This window comes from Cynocephalus volans, chromosome 4, assembly GCF_027409185.1.
Source record: "Cynocephalus volans isolate mCynVol1 chromosome 4, mCynVol1.pri, whole genome shotgun sequence".
NCBI lineage: Eukaryota > Metazoa > Chordata > Mammalia > Dermoptera > Cynocephalidae > Cynocephalus > Cynocephalus volans.
Genome location: NC_084463.1, coordinates 160,355,228 through 160,373,813, shown reverse-complemented (window position 1 = coordinate 160,373,813; position 18,586 = coordinate 160,355,228). Strand labels below are relative to the sequence as shown.

The window sequence follows — 18,586 nt, the reverse complement described above, 5'->3', positions numbered from 1 at the left end:
TCTCTCCACAAAGCTCATTCCAGAGTGACAGAAGAAGCATCTGCTCTATGATAATATTGGGGGACCTGATCGCATCTCTCAGCATTGGACAGATCATCTAGGCAACAAGTTAACAGAGTAACCATGATTCTTTCAGAAGGAGAGAAGAAATCTAGGGCAATTAGAGGGGGGAAAGGGAGGGAATGAGGAAGGGAAAAGATTGAACAAGGGGCATAAAGAATAATTACGATTTGTAACAATATATATGCTAGTAATATTGATTTCAACATATCTCAATGTTCAACCCCCAAAAATGTATAATCAATTTTGATTCAATAAATAAAATTAAATTAAATTTTTTAAAAAAAAGATGACCGGGGATCTTAGCCCTTGACTTGGTGTTGTCAGCACCACGCTCTCCCAAGTGAGCCACGCCGGTCCTCCAAGCTTCTTTTAAAATAGTCCCCACGTAGTTCTGGGGTACACTTAAATTTGACTATTATGTCGTGCTGAGAAGACAGACTCAACAGATCTTAAATGACTAGTGGGATGTGTTAAGTGAAGGGTTGGGTGGAAATGCTGAGTATAATTCCCAGGTTTCTGACTTGGACAAAGGTGCAGCTGTTCATAGAGGTGAAAAGTTCAAGAGGAGAGGGAACGACTCGGAGTTCAGAATGAGACACAGTGAGTTGGAATGGAAGGAAAGGAGAAAAAAACTTCATCAATGTGATCCTTGAAACATTGCTTATGATGGGCTGGTAGGGACCCTTTTATTATTCTTTGCCAGCGGTCCTGCAGGACAAACATTTCATATGGCCTGGGAGCTAGAATGGTTTTTTCATGTTTAAATTATTTCTTTTTAATTACACTTTATGATATTTAAAAATTATATGAAATTCATGTTTCAGTGTGCATAAGTAAAGTTTCAATGGAACACAGCCACGCCCATTTGTGAATGCATTATTTATGGCTGCTTTCCCACTAGATAGCAGAGTTAAGCAGTTGCCATAAAGGCGGTATGGCCTACAAAACCTAAAACGTTTATTATCTGGTCTTTTATTTTTTAAAAAAAGATGACCGGTAAGGGGATCTTAATCCTTGACTTGGTGTTATCAGCACCACACTCTCCCAAGTGAGCCATGGGCCGGCCCTCTATCTGGTCTTTTAGAGAAAAAGTGTGCTGACCTCAGAATCAATGAGATGTTCAGAAACTGTGAAAAATACACATGAAGACTTCAGCCTATGAAACTATAATCTTAAGATTATACACCAAGTCAAGGGTTAAGATCCCTTTACCAGTCATATTTCAAAAAAAGAAAGAAAGAAAGAAAATTGCAGAATACTGTTAAGTTATCCAAAAACTGGAAGTTCAAGATTGTATGCAGGTCCCTTCAATGTCATACTGGGGCATTGTTTCATAAGCCCACCCAGGGATTATTTAATTATACAGCTGTTTGATTTTGCTGTTTACTATCAAGGTAAATAGGCTCTGAAATGACAAGTAGATGCTATCCAGGAGAGATGAAAAACATTTGTATCCAGTAGAAAAAGTAATCTCCAAGGTTATAATTTTTGTGTGTGTTTTGGGCAGCTGACAGGTACGGGGACCCGAACCCTTAGACGCTGGTGTTACAAAGCTGTGCTCTAACCAACTGAGCTAACCAGCCAGGCAAGGTTATAGTTTTCACTGTTCTGAAGGACAGCAGCCAGTTTTGTATCTAACCTAGTAAGCATATTCTAACATTCCTCTTTAATTGCCTATCCATATTCATCTCCTCAAGGTGCATTACCATCTTCCTGAAAACCCCCCCTCACTGATGAGTTAATAAATCTTAGTTACATGTTCATTCTATATTTAGATGTCATGTTTTTAACTTTTTGAGAATTGTACTTTGACAATACATATGGTATGATTTCTAAAAATGTACTAAAAGTTATGCATGTATATGTACATCTAGGTGTATGAGGTTACATAAAGAAGGGACCCAAAAGATGCCAATTCACCCACCTGGTGAAAGGGCTACCTCTGTAGGAGTTGGGGTACAGGAGAGAGACTGTGACGTCTTCCTCTGTATGCTTGGATTTGTATTACACAAATCTTTATAAGAATGTATTCATATATTGCTTGGATAATTTTTTAAATGGATTGAGCTAGGAACTTTCATATATAAAAGCTAACCGGGCTGGCCGGTTAGCTCAGTTGGTTAGAGCACAGCCTTGTAACACCAAGATCAGGGATTCGGATCCCTGTACTGGCCAGCCGCCAACCCCCCCCCCCCACAAAAAAACATCAACTCATTTGTATTCAAATGAGAACTGAGGAGCAAGCAGTTGTTTCAACAGTGGGCTCTAAGGAACTTTTATGACTTATGACAGACTAAGTAAACACGGATGGTGGGTACAGGCTCTAATCCTACTCAGAGGCTGACTTCAGGTCTTGGCCTGCCTGGGACCTAACTTTTGGGGCACACAGTTGGGCAGGAGGAAATGGAGCGGCTGAGTTCAACGTCAAATCCTCTCCTCCCTCCTCATCTCCTGCTTCAATCCCTGGGAGCTTGCGAGGCCCTCCACACCATCTCTGGCTGTTTTTCTGGCTTGCTTTGCTGACACCCTGGTGTTCTCACCTCTTGCATGTATGGAGACAATTGTTTCTTCGTGGCTGGCATCCATCCCTGCTTGTTCCACATGGCCTCGGGTAGAATCAGATCTTAGTTTCAGTAATGACTCCCCCACTCACTGGCTGTGAAAGCCTGAGTAAGACAATCCCTTTCTGTGCCTCAGACACGAGTGAAAAATAAGATTAATGCTCCCAGTCCCAGCTTTCTCACGGGACTTGGAATGACCGGGGTGATGAGTGTGAAAATGCTGAGCACCTGAAAGTGGCAGAAAGGGGAGCACTAGTCACATCAGGTCCTGGGAGAACACCTGGGAGAGGATGGAGAAGCCAGATGCTCTCTACGCCACACCTGGGCTGGGGGGGCAGGATGAGGAAGGTACCAGGACAGCTGTGGAGCATCGGCTGCCCCTTCCCTTAGCTGCTCCCCATTGGGGCTGAGCAAATACTTGGAACCAGGGATCCAGCCCAGGCCTCCCCTCACCTGGGCATGCCTTCCAGCTGCACATCTGGGTCCTAATTTCTCATCTGCCTAAGACTTGCTGTGGACCTAGAAGGTGCCCTCACCTTTTCTGAGCCCCAGTTCTTCACGTGTAGAATGTGTCCCCACTACCTCCTCTGGGGGACTGTTGAGACACGCACAAGATGCAGAGTGAAAGGTGGGAGGATGAGGGCTGCTCCCTTCAGCACCATGAGCCCTCACTGGTCTGTACCTTTTACCCACTCCTCAGCAATTCAAAGCACCCCCTTCACCGATGAAACGCGCCTATACTGGCTGGAATCAGCCTGTGTTCTAGAATCTTGTCCCTCCAATGTCCTCCTGTTTCTAGAATCCCACTGCTATGCCAGACAGGGCACTCTAGAACTGGAAGGGTCAGCGGCTTGCCCTGGGCTAGGCCCGCTTGCACAAGCTCCCCTGTGACTTGAGCCTGTGCTGTGGCCAGTATGCGGTGGCGGGACCGCACGGCTGTGCTCTTCTTCCCACGAGGCATGGTGCTCACCGTGGCTGCGCTGATGCTCTTCTTCATCCACCTGGGCGTCTTTGCCAGCGACGTGCACAACTTCTGCGTCACCCATCACTACGACCGCATGAGCTTCCGCTTCACGGTTGTCCTGATGGTAGGCTCGGGGCAGGGACTCAAGGACTGGCTGGGGGAAGCCTAAAGGGCTGACAGAAACCCCACTGTTGTGCGAGGGAGGGGGCCACTCTCCCACTGGATGGGCCTACAGTTCTCCCAGGTGATCAGCATCTGCTGGGCTGCCATGGGGTCACTCTATGCTGAGATGACAGATGACAAGTTTCACCGCTGCTTTGCCCTGACCATCTTAAGTAAGTGACAGGAGTATGCTAAGGGGAGGGGTGGGGGTGCTGTGGAACCCTGAGAAGTGGCAAGAAGGGGGCAGGGAAGGGTACCGGGGCTGATGGGGGCTTTCTCTGTCCAGTGCTCAATGGAGCCATGTTCTTCAACCGCCTGTCCCTGGAGTTTCTGGCCATCCAGTACCGGGAAGAGAACCACTGAGGCCTGGGGACTGGGGACAGGGCTGAATAAGGAGAAGGAAAAGGCTGCTCCGGGTGTTTTAATAAAGTGTGTTATTTATTTCCACCTGCCAGCTCCTTTGTGGGGTAAAGGGTGGGAGACTGGAGATCCAGGGAGAAGCAGATCAGGACAAATGCTTGACCCACAGGGACTCCAGGCCCAGCCTGCAGCCACTCTGGTGGACTCGGCTCTGGGCCTGGGATCTTAGTGTCTCAGGCTTGAGGGAGGGGAGCGGAGACGAAGAGCCCCCAGGCCTCCCGGCCTCCCCTCTTCAAGATCCCAGGTGCTAGGCTGGCCCAGCCTCAAGCTAGGGCTCAGGAGGGACCCACACGGATGTGAGGGTTCATGAGTGGGTCCAGGTTGGGATCGCTGTCAGCCGCAGCCCGGCCCAGGCGAGACATGAGGACCAGGAGGGCCAGGAAGCCCAGCAGCCCCAACAGTAGCAGCAGCCCCGCCCGTTGGAGCAGGGTCAGTGGCTGCTTACGAGATCCAGCCCAGCTCCTGGGGGGCCAAGGGGAAAGTCATGTCAAGCCCACAGCCCTTGGCGGCCTGCATGCCCTGCAGAGGAGCCCTGGTCACTGTCCCTGAGCTTAGCTTCCTCATCTGTGCCATGGGGATGAGCACCCCTGCACCTGCCACCATATGGGGTTATTGTATAGCTCAAACCAGCTGAGGCACATGACTGTGCTCTGAAAACCAGAATGTGAGAGGCATGAGGGAGAGTTACAAAAATAAAGGACATGGTGACAGAGCAGGAAGGGGCCTCGAAGAGCCTGAGTCCAAACTTCTGTGTAGGAGGCAAGGCAACAGCCTCACAGAGGCCACACAAAGCTTATACTGCCCAGCTGAGGCCTCCCTGCACAGCCCCAGCTCCAGACCCTGCTATTGCCCAGAATAAGTCCCTTCTGTCATGAAATCATCCCGCCCAGGGGTCTCTCACTTCCTCTCCTCCCCTTCCTGGCATCCTGCCCTGCAGGGCCCCATGTACCTGAGCAGCTGGGCCAGCCAGCCCAGGGCGGGCCGGCGACGGTACTTGTCATCGTCACAATCCCTGTGAAGGCCTGGTGCCCGGACATCATCCCGTGTGTCATATACCTTCCTTGGGGCTGCAGAAGTGGAGCCACTAGCATCAACAGGCTCAAGGAAACTGGCCCCTTTTTGCGGGGGCAAAGCGTTCCAGCCCTCCCCAGTCTGACAGAGCATCTCAGAATGGTGGGAAGGTAACATCTGTGCTTGGAGTGAGGAACAGTCTCTCTGGGTGGGTGTGTGGATTCTTGAGCTCCCTCCACAAAAACCTCCCCAACCCCCTTCTGTCCTTCTTTGGCCTGGACAGTTCCCTAGCTCACCGTGAGCCAAGGGCTCAGGACTGCCCATGTGGATCACTGTGTGCTGCTCAGGCTGGCTTGGGGATGAAGGGGGCCGGGGGGCCTGGCTGCAGAAGGCTGGGGCAGCAGAGGCGCTGTCCATTTCCTCTTGTCTGGGGGTACCGCTGGCTGTGGGCAGGAAGAGAGCTGTCAGCAGAGTGGGAAGGCTGGAGCCCAAAAGCAGGCGGAGACTATCATTTACCATTAAAGCTGGACCAGTCAGAGAAGTCGGAGGTGTTGAGGGGTTCAGGCTCCGGGCTCACTACCTCATCAATCTGGAAGAAAGAACCTAGGTCACCAGCCTGCCCAGTGCTGCCCCCACCCACCCACCTGGCTCAGGTAGGGCTCAGGACAGACGGATAGTCAGACGGAGGGACTCTTACCAGAGGGAGGCCCAGTCCTGCCCGGGCCCAGTTGACTGTGGCCAGCTTCTCTCTCAATGCAGAGGCCACGGGGCCAGCCAGGTTGGTTGGGGGGAAGATGGGGCCATTGCAGCTGGGGCACTGGTAACCGGCAGGTGCTGTGTTTTGGGGTAGCTGGGTGGCACGTTCATTGAGGCAGGCCCAGTGAAAGAGATCTTAGGGCCCATGAAATAGGAGAGGAGAGATATGAAGAAGAAGACACTTAGGACTCCCAGTCCAGCAACAGCCCCAGCCTGTTGCAGGGATGTATGGACACCTACGTGTATGCCCAGAGGTGCCTCCTTCACCTTCTCACTCCAGGTCTATCTAATCGCTGTTCCCTAAGATTGCAGCCTTCTTGGGCCGGCCCATGGCTCAGGAGAGTGTGGTGCTGATAACACCAAGGCCACGGGTTCGGATCCCTATATAGGGATGGTCGGTTAGCTCACTGGGTGAGCGTGGTGCTGACAAGACCAAGTCAAGGGTTAAGATCCCTTTACTGGTCATCTTTAAAAAAAAAAAAAAAAAAAAAAGATTTCAGCCTTCTTGGCTACCACCACCTAAGTCAAGGCAGATACTACCAAGCTGCTCAGCCCACAGAGGGGGCATGGGTGGGAAAAAATGCCACCCACCCTTTCAGTGAGTCCTCTAGGGGCCTGCACTCATCACACTTCTTAGACTAACAGCTGATAAAGAACAGCTGCAAAAAAGGTTCCTAGATATACACACAGGCACACAGGTGTACGCATGTATGCCTCTACACATCCATACATCCATAGGAACAAACGCACATACATGTGCTTATCCACACATAATCAGACACGAGTGCCATTCCCTATATCTACACTTATGGGCACGCTAGCCCTCACACATACACAACTATACACTCGCATGTTTGCTATCACTCAAGCACCTTCAGCCATATGTTCTCCTGCATCCCCACAACAGACCTATGTTCTTATGTTCACATACATACATTCACCCATTCACTCACCCACAGGTACTAAAGAACACAAGTACTCATATAAAGACACGATGTGCACTAAATTCATGCAACTATACACAACACACTCACATTGAGAAACACATGCATGGAGCTGCCTTTTTTGCATTAGCTCCTTCAAAAACTGGGGCTAAGTCTCTTACACCAGACTTGTCAAAGTCATGACACATGTGTCTGCTAACTTCCTCTAGCTAACGTTAATGTGGGAAACTCACTTCCTCTCTGTTTAGTCTTGGAATCAGTAATGGATTCTGGATATCTGAAAGCCCCATGTTGGTCTGGCTAGCTACTGCTCACAGCCACAACCAAACCCACAAGTTTGACTGGCTCTCACTCAATCCTTCAAGATTGGCAGGGAAGGAAGTAGGAACTTTAATTTTTAGGAAAGACACTTAGACCTAGAAAAGAAAAATGACTTCCTTGAGCTTATATAGCAGGTAAGTAACCTAACAGGATTAGAATCTGGGGCTCTGGCTTCCCAAGCTTGGGGGCCTCACTGTCCTGCTTCTTGACGAGGGCCTGCAAACCAGCCACCAAGGTGGGCCCTGAGGCTGCCCTGATCCCCCCTAGGTGCCCAGGCCTCACCATAGCAGATGAGGCGAGTGGTTTCCCGGCTGGCCAGGGGTATGTTGCACAAGCGGCAATTGGGGTTGTAGTCACTATCTTGGAGCCACTGCAGGTAGGACTGGACGATGCACTGGAGTGGAAGAGATATGTCACAACTGGAGCTGGGGCTCCAGGGCCTACCACCCCAAGGCCCAACTGCCTTTTTCTCTCGTCACGGAGGAGACTCATCCTTTCATTTGTTCAATCAATAAACATTTATTAAGCACATTTTGTGTGCCAAACTTCATCTTAGGGACTGGGGCTATAGCAGCAAACAAAACAAACCAAGTCCTTGCCCTTCACAGAGCTTCTTACATTCTAGTGCAGGGGCCCTCGTGAATTTGGAAGAAGCCAATAGTGCCTGCCCACCCAGTGCCCTGCTCAGCCGCTCCCCTGAAGGCCCCACCTTGGCGTGATTGGCCACCAGGCAGTGCTCGCAGACGTTGACTCGGTGTTCGAAGCAGAACAAGTTGGTCACCTTCCTCTTGGGGCACTTGCAAAGCCCCATGGTCTACCCTGGGTAAGGGGCCTGACTTAGTAGGAAGCCAGGTTCTGGTGACTGCCACTACGCTCTCACCAGCCCAGTTCGTGTCCACTCAACTCTCCCAGACACCTCTCATATTCACCCCAACCACAAATTCCAGCCCACCGTCCCTCCTCATGCCGGGCCACGCCCCACGCACAGATCTCGCCTCTGGCGACCCCTCATTCCTCCCGGATCCCTCCCCCTGCCAAGATCCTCCACCAGCAACTCCCAGATACCACCGGCCCCGCCTCCAGGGCTCCTCCTGAGCCCCACCCCCTCCAAGCCCCGCCCCTTCTCTACAGACCCCACTCTCCGTGTTACTGATCCGCCGCGGCACCGGTCCCGACTGGCGCGAGCGGTGGTTCGAGGCGCGGAAGGACAGAAACTGCGCTCACCGAGACTTCCCGCTCGGCTCTGTCCAGCGCCGGCCGCTCCAATTATCCCTCCGCTGCCACGTCTCTTCCGGGTGCGGCGCGCGCTGATGACGCCACCACGCCACAGGGCCACGCCTCTGCTGGACGGAAAGGAGGGGGAGGAAGGGGGAAATCCGAGCGTAGTGGCCCGCCCACCTTCGTCACTTCCGCTTCCTCCCTAGCAGGGCGGGTAATTCGAAAGGTTCCTGCTGCAGACGGCCCTCCCGGTTGGCACGAGCCCGGGGCGGCGGCGGCGGAGTAGGTCGAGACCGAGACTAGATATGTCTGGGAGGCGAACGCGGTCCGAAGGGACCGCTCAGCGCTCTGGTGAGCGGAGCGCGCGCGGGAGAGAGGGGGCCGAGCCTCTTGGGGGACGCAGCCCGCGAAGGCCCTCCCCCCGCCATCGCCGCTGGAGGCTCTTCTCCCTGGGAAGGCGCGCCCAACGGGCTTGTTTGGAAATCTCTCGCTCTCTCCAGAACCCATTCTCTAAACTCTAGGGCCTACAGTCGTCTACCTCTCCTAACTTTTTTCTTTTTCCAGGGCCCAGAACCCCATCCCCGACTGAGTCTCGGCGGAGGTCCCATAGGAAATCAGGCTCTGAACTCCCGAGGATCCTTCCTCAAATCTGGCCTCAGGTGAGCCCGGGTTTCTCGGTCCCTTTTCTAGAGGCCCCTGGAGTAATGGAGAGCTCACGTTCACCCCTCTTCTCCAGGCACCTCACGCGACTCCTCCAGTCAGAAAGCCCATTGTCTTGAAGAAGATCGTGGCCCATGCTGCAGAGGTGAGGGCTAAGAAGGGGGTTGTTGGTGGGGGTTCAAAACGGGGAGCTGGCTGTGTGATCAATCGGTATTGTCCCCACAGATCCCAGCTGTCCGCTCGCCTCGCAGGAGCCCCAGGGTGAGTTCTTTTTCATCTGCGTAGTTGAGTGGAATCCAGGTCATGCTAGAGAGTTGGGGCAGGGCATACTGGCTGCTCACATCAGCCCGCGGAGGTGTTTTGCAGTATTCTGAATGTTTGCCTTTGGACACCGGCATGCATTGCCAGTCTTGATTTCTCCCTGCAGACTTAATACATTTAGCTCTTTGTGCCCTGTATATTTCTATCATTTTTCTTAGCGCTTCCTTTAAAAGTTGAGCTGTGTCCTAACTATTCTGTCTTCTTTCTAATCTATTTTGTCCTTGGTTTTTATTTATGGTTATTGTAAGATAAGTTCCGTGTATGATCTTTTTACAGTTTTAGCAGATGTTATTATCAAGGATGTTTTATTAGTAGAAAACTTGAAGATACAATGAATGAGAAATGCTAACTGCCTTTGAGGAGTTCGTGGGGCTTACAGTCAAATGGGGAGAAAGACAGATGACCAAGTGATTACAACATAGTGTGCTGAGGGCTGCACTAAGGAAATACTAGATGCTATGATAGTACCTAACCCAGACCACATGGCTCAGGGAATGTTTCACAGAAGAAATTTGTGTGTGTGATGTTCCTTTTTTTTAAATTGAAACATATCTGTGGAGGACAGCGTTGAATATCATTACCTGTGTGCAATGCATGATGCTCAAGAAGAAACATTTAAACTGAGTCTTTAAAGATAAATAGGGGTATTCCAGGCAAGCCATGGAAGTCCAAAGAAAAATCATGAGGTTTGGGGATCAGCAGCTTGTTTGGTGTGTCTGCAGTTGACTTTGTCAGGGGAGGGAGCATTCCAGGCAAGCCATCTGAAGTCCAAAGAAAAATCATGAGGTTTGGGGATCAGCAGCTTGTTTGGTGTGTCTGCAGTTGACTTTGTCAGGGGAGGGAGCACGCTAAGCCAGGGCAGATTCTGATGAGGCACAAAAGCAATGCTCAGGATCTTGGCCTTCATCGTTTGGTCTGTAGGCAGACTTTGGAGAGTTTTAAGCAGCTCTGAGTGACTGAGTCAAGCTTAAGTGTTTTAGAAAGATCTCTCTGGAGACTGTGTGGAAAATGGGTTGAAAAAAGGCTGTCCTGGGGCCGCAACACCAGATGGGAGGACTTGAAGTCCAGGAGTCCTGAAGCGAGATGGTGAGGGCCTAAACCAAGGGAATGACAAGGTGATTCCCTACCCCCTCCACATGACTGTCCCATTACAGAACAGGGCTCAAAGGGAACCTCCTTTTCAGGCTTTCCCTGACCACTCTTACCCAATCACTGTCACACTGTCACATTTCTTTGTAATTCTCCTTAGGCCTTATCAGTATCTGATAGTGTGTTTGCTTGCATGTTTGATGTCTTTCTCTCCCCTCTAAGAATATAGGTGCCTTGAGCGCAGGGACTTCTGCCTCCCATCAGTAGCCACTCATTCTTGTTGGTTGGTAAATTCATGAGACATTGATCAGGACTAAGCTTCCAGAACCTGGGTGGCTGCTTGGCTGTAGGATATGAAGAAGCAGTCATCATGGGTGACCCCCATTCTGTTCAGCATCCCTTTTACTAAGACCTGTGGCACAGATTCTCCAGAGCTTGTAGCCAGGAAATGCCTCCCTTAATAACCTTGTATTAGACCACAAGAATCCTTGAATTTGTCCTGTTCCCTTCCTTGTCCTGGCTGCCAGAAAGCTCAGTGTCAAGTTTCAGGTACACTAATTTAGTGAGTACTTATCGAGCACCTGTGACGTGCAGGGCTCTGCTATAGGAGCTGGGCATAGGTGGGGTCAGCCAGGCTGATGAAGACCCCTGCTGTCATGAAGCTCACATTATAGATGGGTGACAGAGTCAACTGCTGAATAAGCCAAAATCAGATAGTGACATACAAGAAATAAAAGAAAGAAGTCATGGTGACAGAATAACTAGCAGAGGTGAGGAAGGGCTGGTCTGGATTCCATGGTAAGGGACAGCCTCCCTGAGGAAGCAGCATTTCATCTGAGAGTGGAATTATGAGGAGCCAACACACGAACCTCTAAATGCATGTGTCAAATTAAGCCTTTTCTGTTCACAATTTTACTGTGGCCTCCTTTTTTTAAAAAAAGAGATGACCAGTAAGGGGATCTTAACCCTTGGCTTGGTGTTGTAAGCATCACACTCAGCCAGTGAACTACCCAGCCATCCCTATATAGGATCCGAACCCGTGGCCTTGGTGTTATCAGTACCACACTCTCCCGAGTGAGCCACGGGCCGGTCTCCGATGGCCCCCTTGGTTTTTCAGAGCAACACACTCTTACAGTGGCCTACAGAGCTCCCTGTAACACCAACCCTCACCCCCCGTCACTTCTCAAACCTCCTCCAGTTCCTTTCCCCTTATTTCACACTTCAGCCACACTGGCCTCTTGTTCCTTGACCCTGCCTGGCACACTTTTGCCTCAGGGCTTTTGCACCTTCTGTTCCCACTGTCTAGAACACTTTTCCTCCAGCTGTCCACGTGACACACTTCCTCCAAGTTGTACCTCGAATGTCACCTTCTCAGTGAGTTCTATACTGATTGACCTTCACCTACTTAAAATTCCCACCCACTCCCAGTACACTATCCTATTCAGTTTTTCCTGTAGCACTTAATACCTCTCCCATTTTACATAGTTTCCTTATGGTCTGTTTTCCCCCACTAGAATGGAAGCTCCATGGCAGCAGGGGTTTTCCCTGTTTTATTCTGTGCTGTACTCTCAGAACAGTGACTGGCACAAGACAGGTGACCAATAAATCCTTATGGACATTTTAGAACAGTTATCATCAGCCGTGTGGCACATGGATGTAGAGGGAAGGGGTGGAAGCACGGAGAGCAGTTAGGTTGTTGAGCTGGTCTAGAGGACCCACAGTAGGGGCTTGCGTCAGTTACAGAGGGGGCTGAATACCAGGCACGTTTGGGAAATAGCCAACAGTACCAGCAGATGGTAGCAAGTCTTGCATTACAAAAGCAGACTCCTCAGAAGCAATGACAGATCGTTTTCTTCTCCCCACACCTGTTTCAGGGTCTGATTTGTCTCTTTCGTTTTTAAAAGTGTCTCATGAGTCCTTTTTTCCACGCTAAATCTTCTTGGACCTTTCTGGAATTAAGTAGTCCAGCTAAGTAACAGCGAGGCATTCTTTCTTCTGTCCTGGTGCAGATTGGTTTTTTATTAGAGAAAGAAAACAACCCTCCTAGGAAGGAGCCTACTAAAGAGGATCTTTTCAAGACATGTAGTATCCCTGTCACCCCAGCCACCACTCCTGTGCACAACCTGAACATCAAGTCCAACTCCAAGGAAGGAGACCCAGATGCTAGAGACTTGGAAATGTCTAAGAAAGTCAGGCGATCCTACAGCCGGCTAGAGACCCTTGGCTCTGCCTCCACCTCCACCCCAGGCCGCCGGTCCTGCTTTGGCTTTGAGGGGCTGCTAGGGGCAGAAGACTTGTCTGGAGTCTCACCTGTAGTGTGTTCAAAGTTAATCGAGGTCCCCAGGGCCCCTGCAAAACCTTGGGCCCCAGACACAACTCTTCCTGGAATCTCCCCCCCAGTCATGAAAGAGAAACGAAAGAAGAAGAAGGTCCCGGAGATCCTGGTGAGTGAGGGGCAGGGACTTTTCTCTGCCATCACGCCATAGACACTGGGAAATGTGCAGGGCTGAGGCTCAGCTCTGGCTCTTTTTGGGGAAAGGCAGCACCTGCAGGGTGTGGGTGAGATGTCCCGGCCAATGTGTCCACCTCCCCACTCACCTGCCTCCCTTTCTCTTCCTCCAGAAATCGGAGCTGGATGAGTGGGCTGCGGCCATGAATGCCGAGTTTGAAGCTGCTGAGCAGTTTGATCTCCTGATTGAATGAGATGAAGTGGGGGTGCTCCTGGCCAGACTCTCCTCTTCTCCCTGTACATAGCTCTCTCTCTCTATGGAGAAGATACTTGGGTCCCCTCCCCTGGCCTTGTTACCTGTGCGTGTGCTGTTGCTGCATGTGCGGCCTGTCCTCAGAGCTTGTGCGGTGGCGGCAGCAATCTCAGTTTCAGGAAATGGGAACCACCTGGCCTGGCCATACACTGGTGTTCTATCTGTAGTCCTCTTCTTCCTACCTCCCCAAAGTACTGCAGCCAGCTTCCATCTGGGCCACGGACTGGGAAATAGAATCACTGGCACAGCCAGAAGAATTAAAGGGCTGGGGACTAGAGGTGAGAGAGCCCTTCTCCTCTTGGGAAGTTCAGCTGCTCTGAACCAGCCCCAACAGGAACAGACCCCTCAGGGTGTAGCCAACTTCAGGCTCTCCCTCCTGAGTTGACTTCTGTTGTCTTGGTTCCCAGCCATGAGCCCATCTATGTAAAGAGGCTTCAGGTTCTGTGGGTTTCCTCTTAGATTTTGTAGATGGTCCAGGAGAGAATTCATGAGCTGGGGGACAGTGCTATCTTTGAGGAAAAAGCTGAACATTCAGCCTGTAGAGCCTAACTAAATTTTGAAGGAGGGACGGAAGTCTTAGTTGGATCTCAGATCCTACGCATTTACTACATAGAAGCTGTGTTTTATAGTTCTGTGTTCTGCTGTTGAGATGTTTGGTAAAAGCCAGGTTGATGGAGCTCTGGCTGCCCAGGCAAAGAGGGTGCATTTCTGAGTATGGCCGCCAGGTGCCAGGGACTCCAGATGACATGGAACCTGAGAATCATGGCCTCTGGGCTGGCCACCTACACAGGGCCCAGGGTGGGGCCTTAACCACTCTGCCACAGGAGTAGGAGGTGCCCCCTCTTGTCAGCCACCCTATTTCTTACAAAATAAGGTGCACAGAGAAGAAAAAATTATGGGTTGAAAGATCCCAATCCTACTAGCATTTTGCAGCTACACTTGTAAATTTCTAGAAAGTTTTCCTCACATACCATAAAGTGGCAGGGGTTGATAGCGATTTTGACTTTTTCTCTGTTACCCTCTCACATGAGAGCACTGCCTGAGGTAGGTGTTAGGAGTTGAAACTGGGGATGCACCTCATTGTCTCTAGGGAATTTTCCCCACCTTTCTCTCTTCTCAATACTGGTAAAAGGTGTGGTTTCAAAGCCTGCCCTACCCACCATAACTCCCGCCAAAACCCCAGGCTGTGGCAATTTTTGATGTTACAAATTTAGGGAAGTAGAATCTGAGAGGGGGGGGGCAATGGATAACAGAACTCCTGGGAAGATGAGCGGATGGCTTGGTATGTGAATGGAGTAGTGCAGGCCTGGTGGGCACTAATGACACCCTTTGCAAGTCCTGGGAGTCCCACGCTATTTGTTCAACGCTTCAAGCTTTGTCAGACCTGAAAGCAAGCCCCCTTGCCAGGGTCAGTCCAGATGTCCCTGAGCTGGACCACACCTGAACTCTTGGGACATGCCTTAATCCTGCAGAATCAGGAGTAGCTAGACCATGTTGAGTTGATATTATCACTGCAAACTTTCTCTGTTCCTGAGGAACTAACAGCGTGCAGTTTAAGGAAAAATTGGGATTTAATTTTTAAATAAAAAAACCTGATTGAAGAGTTTCTGCCTGTTTATAGACTGTTCCTTACATTGGGTCAAAGGCAGAACCAAGTATGAAGCCCAGGATGCCAAGCCTTATTTGGGTGTGTCACCAGGGTTGTCCCTTTGTACACGGGCTGCCCAGCCTGGCCTCCCTCCATAGCCCTGTGATAAGTTGTTCCCCCACCCTATGTCTGTATTTTCTGTCTGGTCACCCCTTCCTGTCCCAGGTCAGGTGAGGCTGCTAAGATCTCCCCCAGCACCCAGGGGAGATGCCTGGAAACCAAACACCTGCTCGGGTCCAGCCCTTGTTCCTCCTTCCCTTTCAGTCTCCTTTGAGGACACCAGCGTTCCTCACTCAGTGGCCAGCCTGGGTGCCTGTCCAGGGACACTCACAGGTGGCACCAGCCAGCCTCCCTTCCTTGTCATCCTCTGCACTTGTCCTTGTGTCCTAGTCCTCTGAAAAAATCAAGGCCATTCCATTCTCCCCAGACCTGTTCACTTTGGCCTCTTTCCCCCCACCCAGAGGAGACAGGTCCCCACTTTTCAAGGCCACCCTTTCCACTTTGGCTTTTGGTCCAATTTTCTTGAGACCTTGCTCCTCTTTTTCTCCAAGTCCTAAATGGCTTATGTTCATTTTATTAACAGCAACCCAAAGAAGTCCTGACCAGTATCTATTGTCAATTGCTACTATTACTCCCGCCTTTTGAGGTTAAGCTCCTTGAAAGAACCTTCTCGAGTTGCTGTCTGTGTCCTTCAGATTTATTCCCGGTGCCCTCTTCACTTCATTTATTGTTCTAACAGGTAACCAGTGACCTCCTAATGCCCAATGCTACAGACTCAGGCCTCTGCAGCCTGGGGCACCCTTGGAGCCATGGCATTGCTGGCTTTTCTTTGTTGGCTTCCCCTGAAATATCAGGACACCCGGGTTCAGTCCTGGACCTTCTTTTCAACCCGCTTCCTCCATTTGGGTGACCGCAGTTCTCTGGGCTGCCTCCTTGATCAAGACTTGTCAGTCTTTCTCTTCAACCCATACCTCTGTTCTGAGCTTCAAACTAGAATCCAAAACTGCCTTCTGGGCATCTCAAGTCAGAAGCCTTATCAAACTCAGCTCACCCAACAGCTTGCCTACTCCTGTGCTCTCTGTGCCATGGGTGTCACTACAAGCCAGGAGCCTGGGGGTCATCTGCAGCTCTGTTCTCTCCCTCACATCCCCTATCCGGCTAGCCCTAACCTCCTCAACATGCCTCCATGCCCACAGCCCCTGGACAATTGCAGGAGCCTCCTAGTGGGTCTCTCCCTTTCATCTCTTGTGTCTCCAAAGTGTCCACACTGCAGCCAGAATGAGTTTCCTAAGACACAAAATTCAATCTTAAGATCTCCTCTGCTTAAAACCTTTCAGTATAATTCCACTTCTGGGTGTAAGACCCAATAGAATTGAAAGCAAGGATTGAAACATACTTGTACACACATGTTCATAGCATTATTCAACAAGAGCCAAAAGGTGGGAATGATACAAATGTCCATTGACAGATGAATGGATAAAATGTGGTATATCCATACAAGGGAAGAATATTCAGCCTTAAAAAGGAATGAAGTTCTGACACACATTGCAACATGGATGAACATCAAGGGCATTATGCTAAGTAACAGGACAAAAACTACAACTCCGTTTACATGAGCTGTCTAGAGTAGTCAATCCATAGGATCAGAAAGTAGAATGGTGGGTGTCGGGCTGGGTAGGGGGGATGGGGAGCTAGTGTTTAACGGGGACAGAGTTTCAGTTGGGGAAGATAAAATAGTTCTGGAGATGGGTGGTGGTGATGGTTGTACAACAGTGTAAATGTACTTAATGCTACTGAGCTGTATGCTTAAAGTTGTTAAAATGGTAAATTTTATGCTGTATATTTTGTCACAATTAAAAATTAAGGGCTGGCTGGTTAGTTCAGTTGGTTAGAGCAAAGCCTTGTAACGCCAAGGTCAAGGGTTCAGCTCCCTGTACTGGCCAGCTACCCCCCACCCCTAAAAAAAGAAACCTTTGTTGCCTTGCCTTGTCCATATGGTTATGGCATGTTGGCTGCCCAGCATCTCAGCCTCCTGCAAGTGGGCCATCTGCAGGACCCCACTTCCTCAGTGGCAGCGAAGAGCCCAGATCCTTGCTCTCCCTGATCCCCGCAACCAGGACATGTGCATCTGGCCTGATCTCAGCCAATCAGATTCTTCACCTGGAGCTCAAGTACGTGGAAAGGAATGCCTGAGGATTCAGCATGTGACCACTGGCGGTCTTGCCCTAAGGGTCACCATCGTTCAATGTGAAAAATGCTCCTGTAGCGGCTGGTGTCCCACAGTTCCTGCCCTTTTGAGTCTGTTCTTCCTGTGACTTCTGTGACTCCCCAGTATTCTCCCAATAAACTCCTTTTCCGCTCAAATTAGCCAGTGTTTTCTGCTGTTTACAGTGAAGACCCCTAGCTGGTCCAGGGGGATCCAGACACCTTAGCAGGGCTCATGAGGACTTGGGGATGAGGCTGGTGTCACGTCTCCGTCTCGAGGCCCACAGAGCCACTGCACACCTGAACCGCAACAAGGCCCACTCCTCCAGGGCTGGCACATGGCTCACTTGGGAGAATGTGGTGCTGGTAACACCAAGGCCACGGGTTCGGATCTCATATAGGGATGGCTGGTTAGCTCGCTTGGGAGAACGTGGTGCTGACAAGACCAAGTCAAGGGTTAAGATCCCCTTACCCGTCATCTTTAAAAAAAAAAAAAAAAAAAAAGGCCCACTCCTCCAAGCCTTGGCCTCATCTGGCGAGTTCTGCATTGGTTAGGTCTGGCTGAAGCATCACCTGTGCTCAGACTTTCCTGCCTACCTGCCCCCTCCACAGCAGCGGTGTAATTAGTAATACCACAGGTTCTGGAATCCAGTGGAGTTGGAATCCTTTTGCTGCCAGTGTCTAGCTGTATGACCCCAGCCAGGCAAGTTAATTGGCCTCTATGCCTCAGTTTTCCTGTCTGTAAAATGGGACAATAATAACAGCTACCCCATGGTGTTTTGGTGAGAGTAAAATGAAGTAATACAAGTGCTCAGTGAACAGTAGTTTTTTTCAGCTAGAACTGACTACTCCCTCCTTTTTTACCCCTTGAGCCCCATGCAGACCTCCACCATAATATCTTTAAGCTCTATTCTGTCCGTTCCGCTCACACATTTGCACAGTGCCTGTGAGCCCTGTCATGGGAGGCAGAGCCATATTTGTCTCCATCTGCCAGCATCCAGGCACATCATGGAATAAATGGATGCAGTGGTCTCCTACCAGCCTGGTCAGGTCCCACCCCTCCAGCAGGAGCTGGGGGCAGGGGCTTCAGAGAGTTCAGAGAGCCTCTGAGTGCCCTGGAGGGGAGGCCCAGGTGGAGTTAGGAGCAGGGTGCCTGGTGGCCTGAGCCTCCCGCCGCATGAATTCTGGTTCCACCAGTGCCAGTGTGCATGTGAGGCACGAAGCCAGCCATGTGGCTCATGCCTGCCCGCATTCCTCTGGGGATGGACTTCACCTTCCTCTCCACAGGGCAGCTCTGCACACAGCCTATGGACCCCTGCCCCTCACCCTGGGTCCTAAGCCCCTTGGCTTGCCATCCCCTCAGATGGAGCTTTGGCCCAAGGCCCAGTGGTCCTCCCCACATGTGGGCCTAGACCAGTCTACCTTCCCCTCATGCACTTCCACCATGTGCCTGACAAGTTGTCCAGCGCTCTGATGGCCAT

At 50.6% G+C, this 18,586-nt stretch overlaps 3 protein-coding genes across 5 annotated transcripts; 2 read left to right on the top strand and 1 right to left on the bottom strand.

The window, feature by feature from the left end:
- Positions 1-3,538: 3,538 nt before the first annotated feature.
- Positions 3,539-4,139, top strand: TMEM262 (transmembrane protein 262). 2 transcript variants are annotated; one of them, XM_063092584.1, is made up of 3 exons: positions 3,539-3,712; positions 3,824-3,891; positions 4,037-4,139. In XM_063092584.1, the coding sequence occupies exons 1-3, from the start codon at positions 3,539-3,541 to the stop codon at positions 4,137-4,139; spliced, it is 345 nt and encodes a 114-aa protein (XP_062948654.1). The 2 variants fall into 2 exon arrangements, with proteins under 2 accessions (XP_062948654.1, XP_062948653.1); XM_063092583.1 differs by having other exon boundaries at positions 3,824-3,923; positions 4,037-4,113.
- Positions 4,140-4,169: 30 nt separating this feature from the next.
- ZFPL1 (zinc finger protein like 1) lies at positions 4,170-8,497 on the bottom strand. Of its 2 annotated transcripts, none has more exons than XM_063094549.1 (8): positions 8,427-8,497; positions 7,912-8,021; positions 7,485-7,596; positions 5,879-6,072; positions 5,698-5,770; positions 5,478-5,624; positions 5,120-5,237; positions 4,170-4,632 (listed from the first exon to the last, which is right to left on the bottom strand). In XM_063094549.1, exons 2-8 carry the CDS (start codon positions 8,011-8,013, stop codon positions 4,446-4,448), a joined length of 933 nt encoding a protein of 310 aa, XP_062950619.1. In that variant the 5' UTR covers positions 8,014-8,021; positions 8,427-8,497; the 3' UTR covers positions 4,170-4,445. The 2 variants fall into 2 exon arrangements, with proteins under 2 accessions (XP_062950619.1, XP_062950617.1); XM_063094547.1 differs by having other exon boundaries at positions 8,336-8,478.
- A 228-nt stretch (positions 8,498-8,725) lies between these two features.
- Positions 8,726-13,193, top strand: CDCA5 (cell division cycle associated 5). The gene is made up of 6 exons (XM_063092385.1): positions 8,726-8,771; positions 8,985-9,079; positions 9,157-9,225; positions 9,306-9,341; positions 12,500-12,934; positions 13,113-13,193. Exons 1-6 carry the CDS (start codon positions 8,726-8,728, stop codon positions 13,191-13,193), a joined length of 762 nt encoding a protein of 253 aa, XP_062948455.1.
- Positions 13,194-18,586: the final 5,393 nt, after the last annotated feature.

Excerpts from the sequence above, each read along its gene's own strand:
- TMEM262 (XM_063092583.1), top strand. The coding sequence starts at position 3,539 with ATGCGGTGGCGGGACCGCACGGCTGTGCTCTTCTTCCCACGAGGCATG. Across the intron at positions 3,713-3,823 it reads GCTTCACGGTTGTCCTGATG|TTCTCCCAGGTGATCAGCAT; the intron begins GTAGGCTCGGGG and ends ATGGGCCTACAG. Across the intron at positions 3,924-4,036 it reads CTTTGCCCTGACCATCTTAA|TGCTCAATGGAGCCATGTTC; the intron begins GTAAGTGACAGG and ends TTCTCTGTCCAG.
- ZFPL1 (XM_063094549.1), bottom strand. The coding sequence starts at position 8,013 with ATGGGGCTTTGCAAGTGCCCCAAGAGGAAGGTGACCAACTTGTTCTGC. Across the intron at positions 6,073-7,484 it reads CACTCGCCTCATCTGCTATG|ATCTCTTTCACTGGGCCTGC; the intron begins GTGAGGCCTGGG and ends ATGGGCCCTAAG. Across the intron at positions 5,625-5,697 it reads TGACTGGTCCAGCTTTAATG|CCAGCGGTACCCCCAGACAA; the intron begins GTAAATGATAGT and ends TCCTGCCCACAG.
- CDCA5 (XM_063092385.1), top strand. The coding sequence starts at position 8,726 with ATGTCTGGGAGGCGAACGCGGTCCGAAGGGACCGCTCAGCGCTCTG. Across the intron at positions 8,772-8,984 it reads AGGGACCGCTCAGCGCTCTG|GGCCCAGAACCCCATCCCCG; the intron begins GTGAGCGGAGCG and ends TTCTTTTTCCAG. Across the intron at positions 9,342-12,499 it reads CGCCTCGCAGGAGCCCCAGG|ATTGGTTTTTTATTAGAGAA; the intron begins GTGAGTTCTTTT and ends GTCCTGGTGCAG.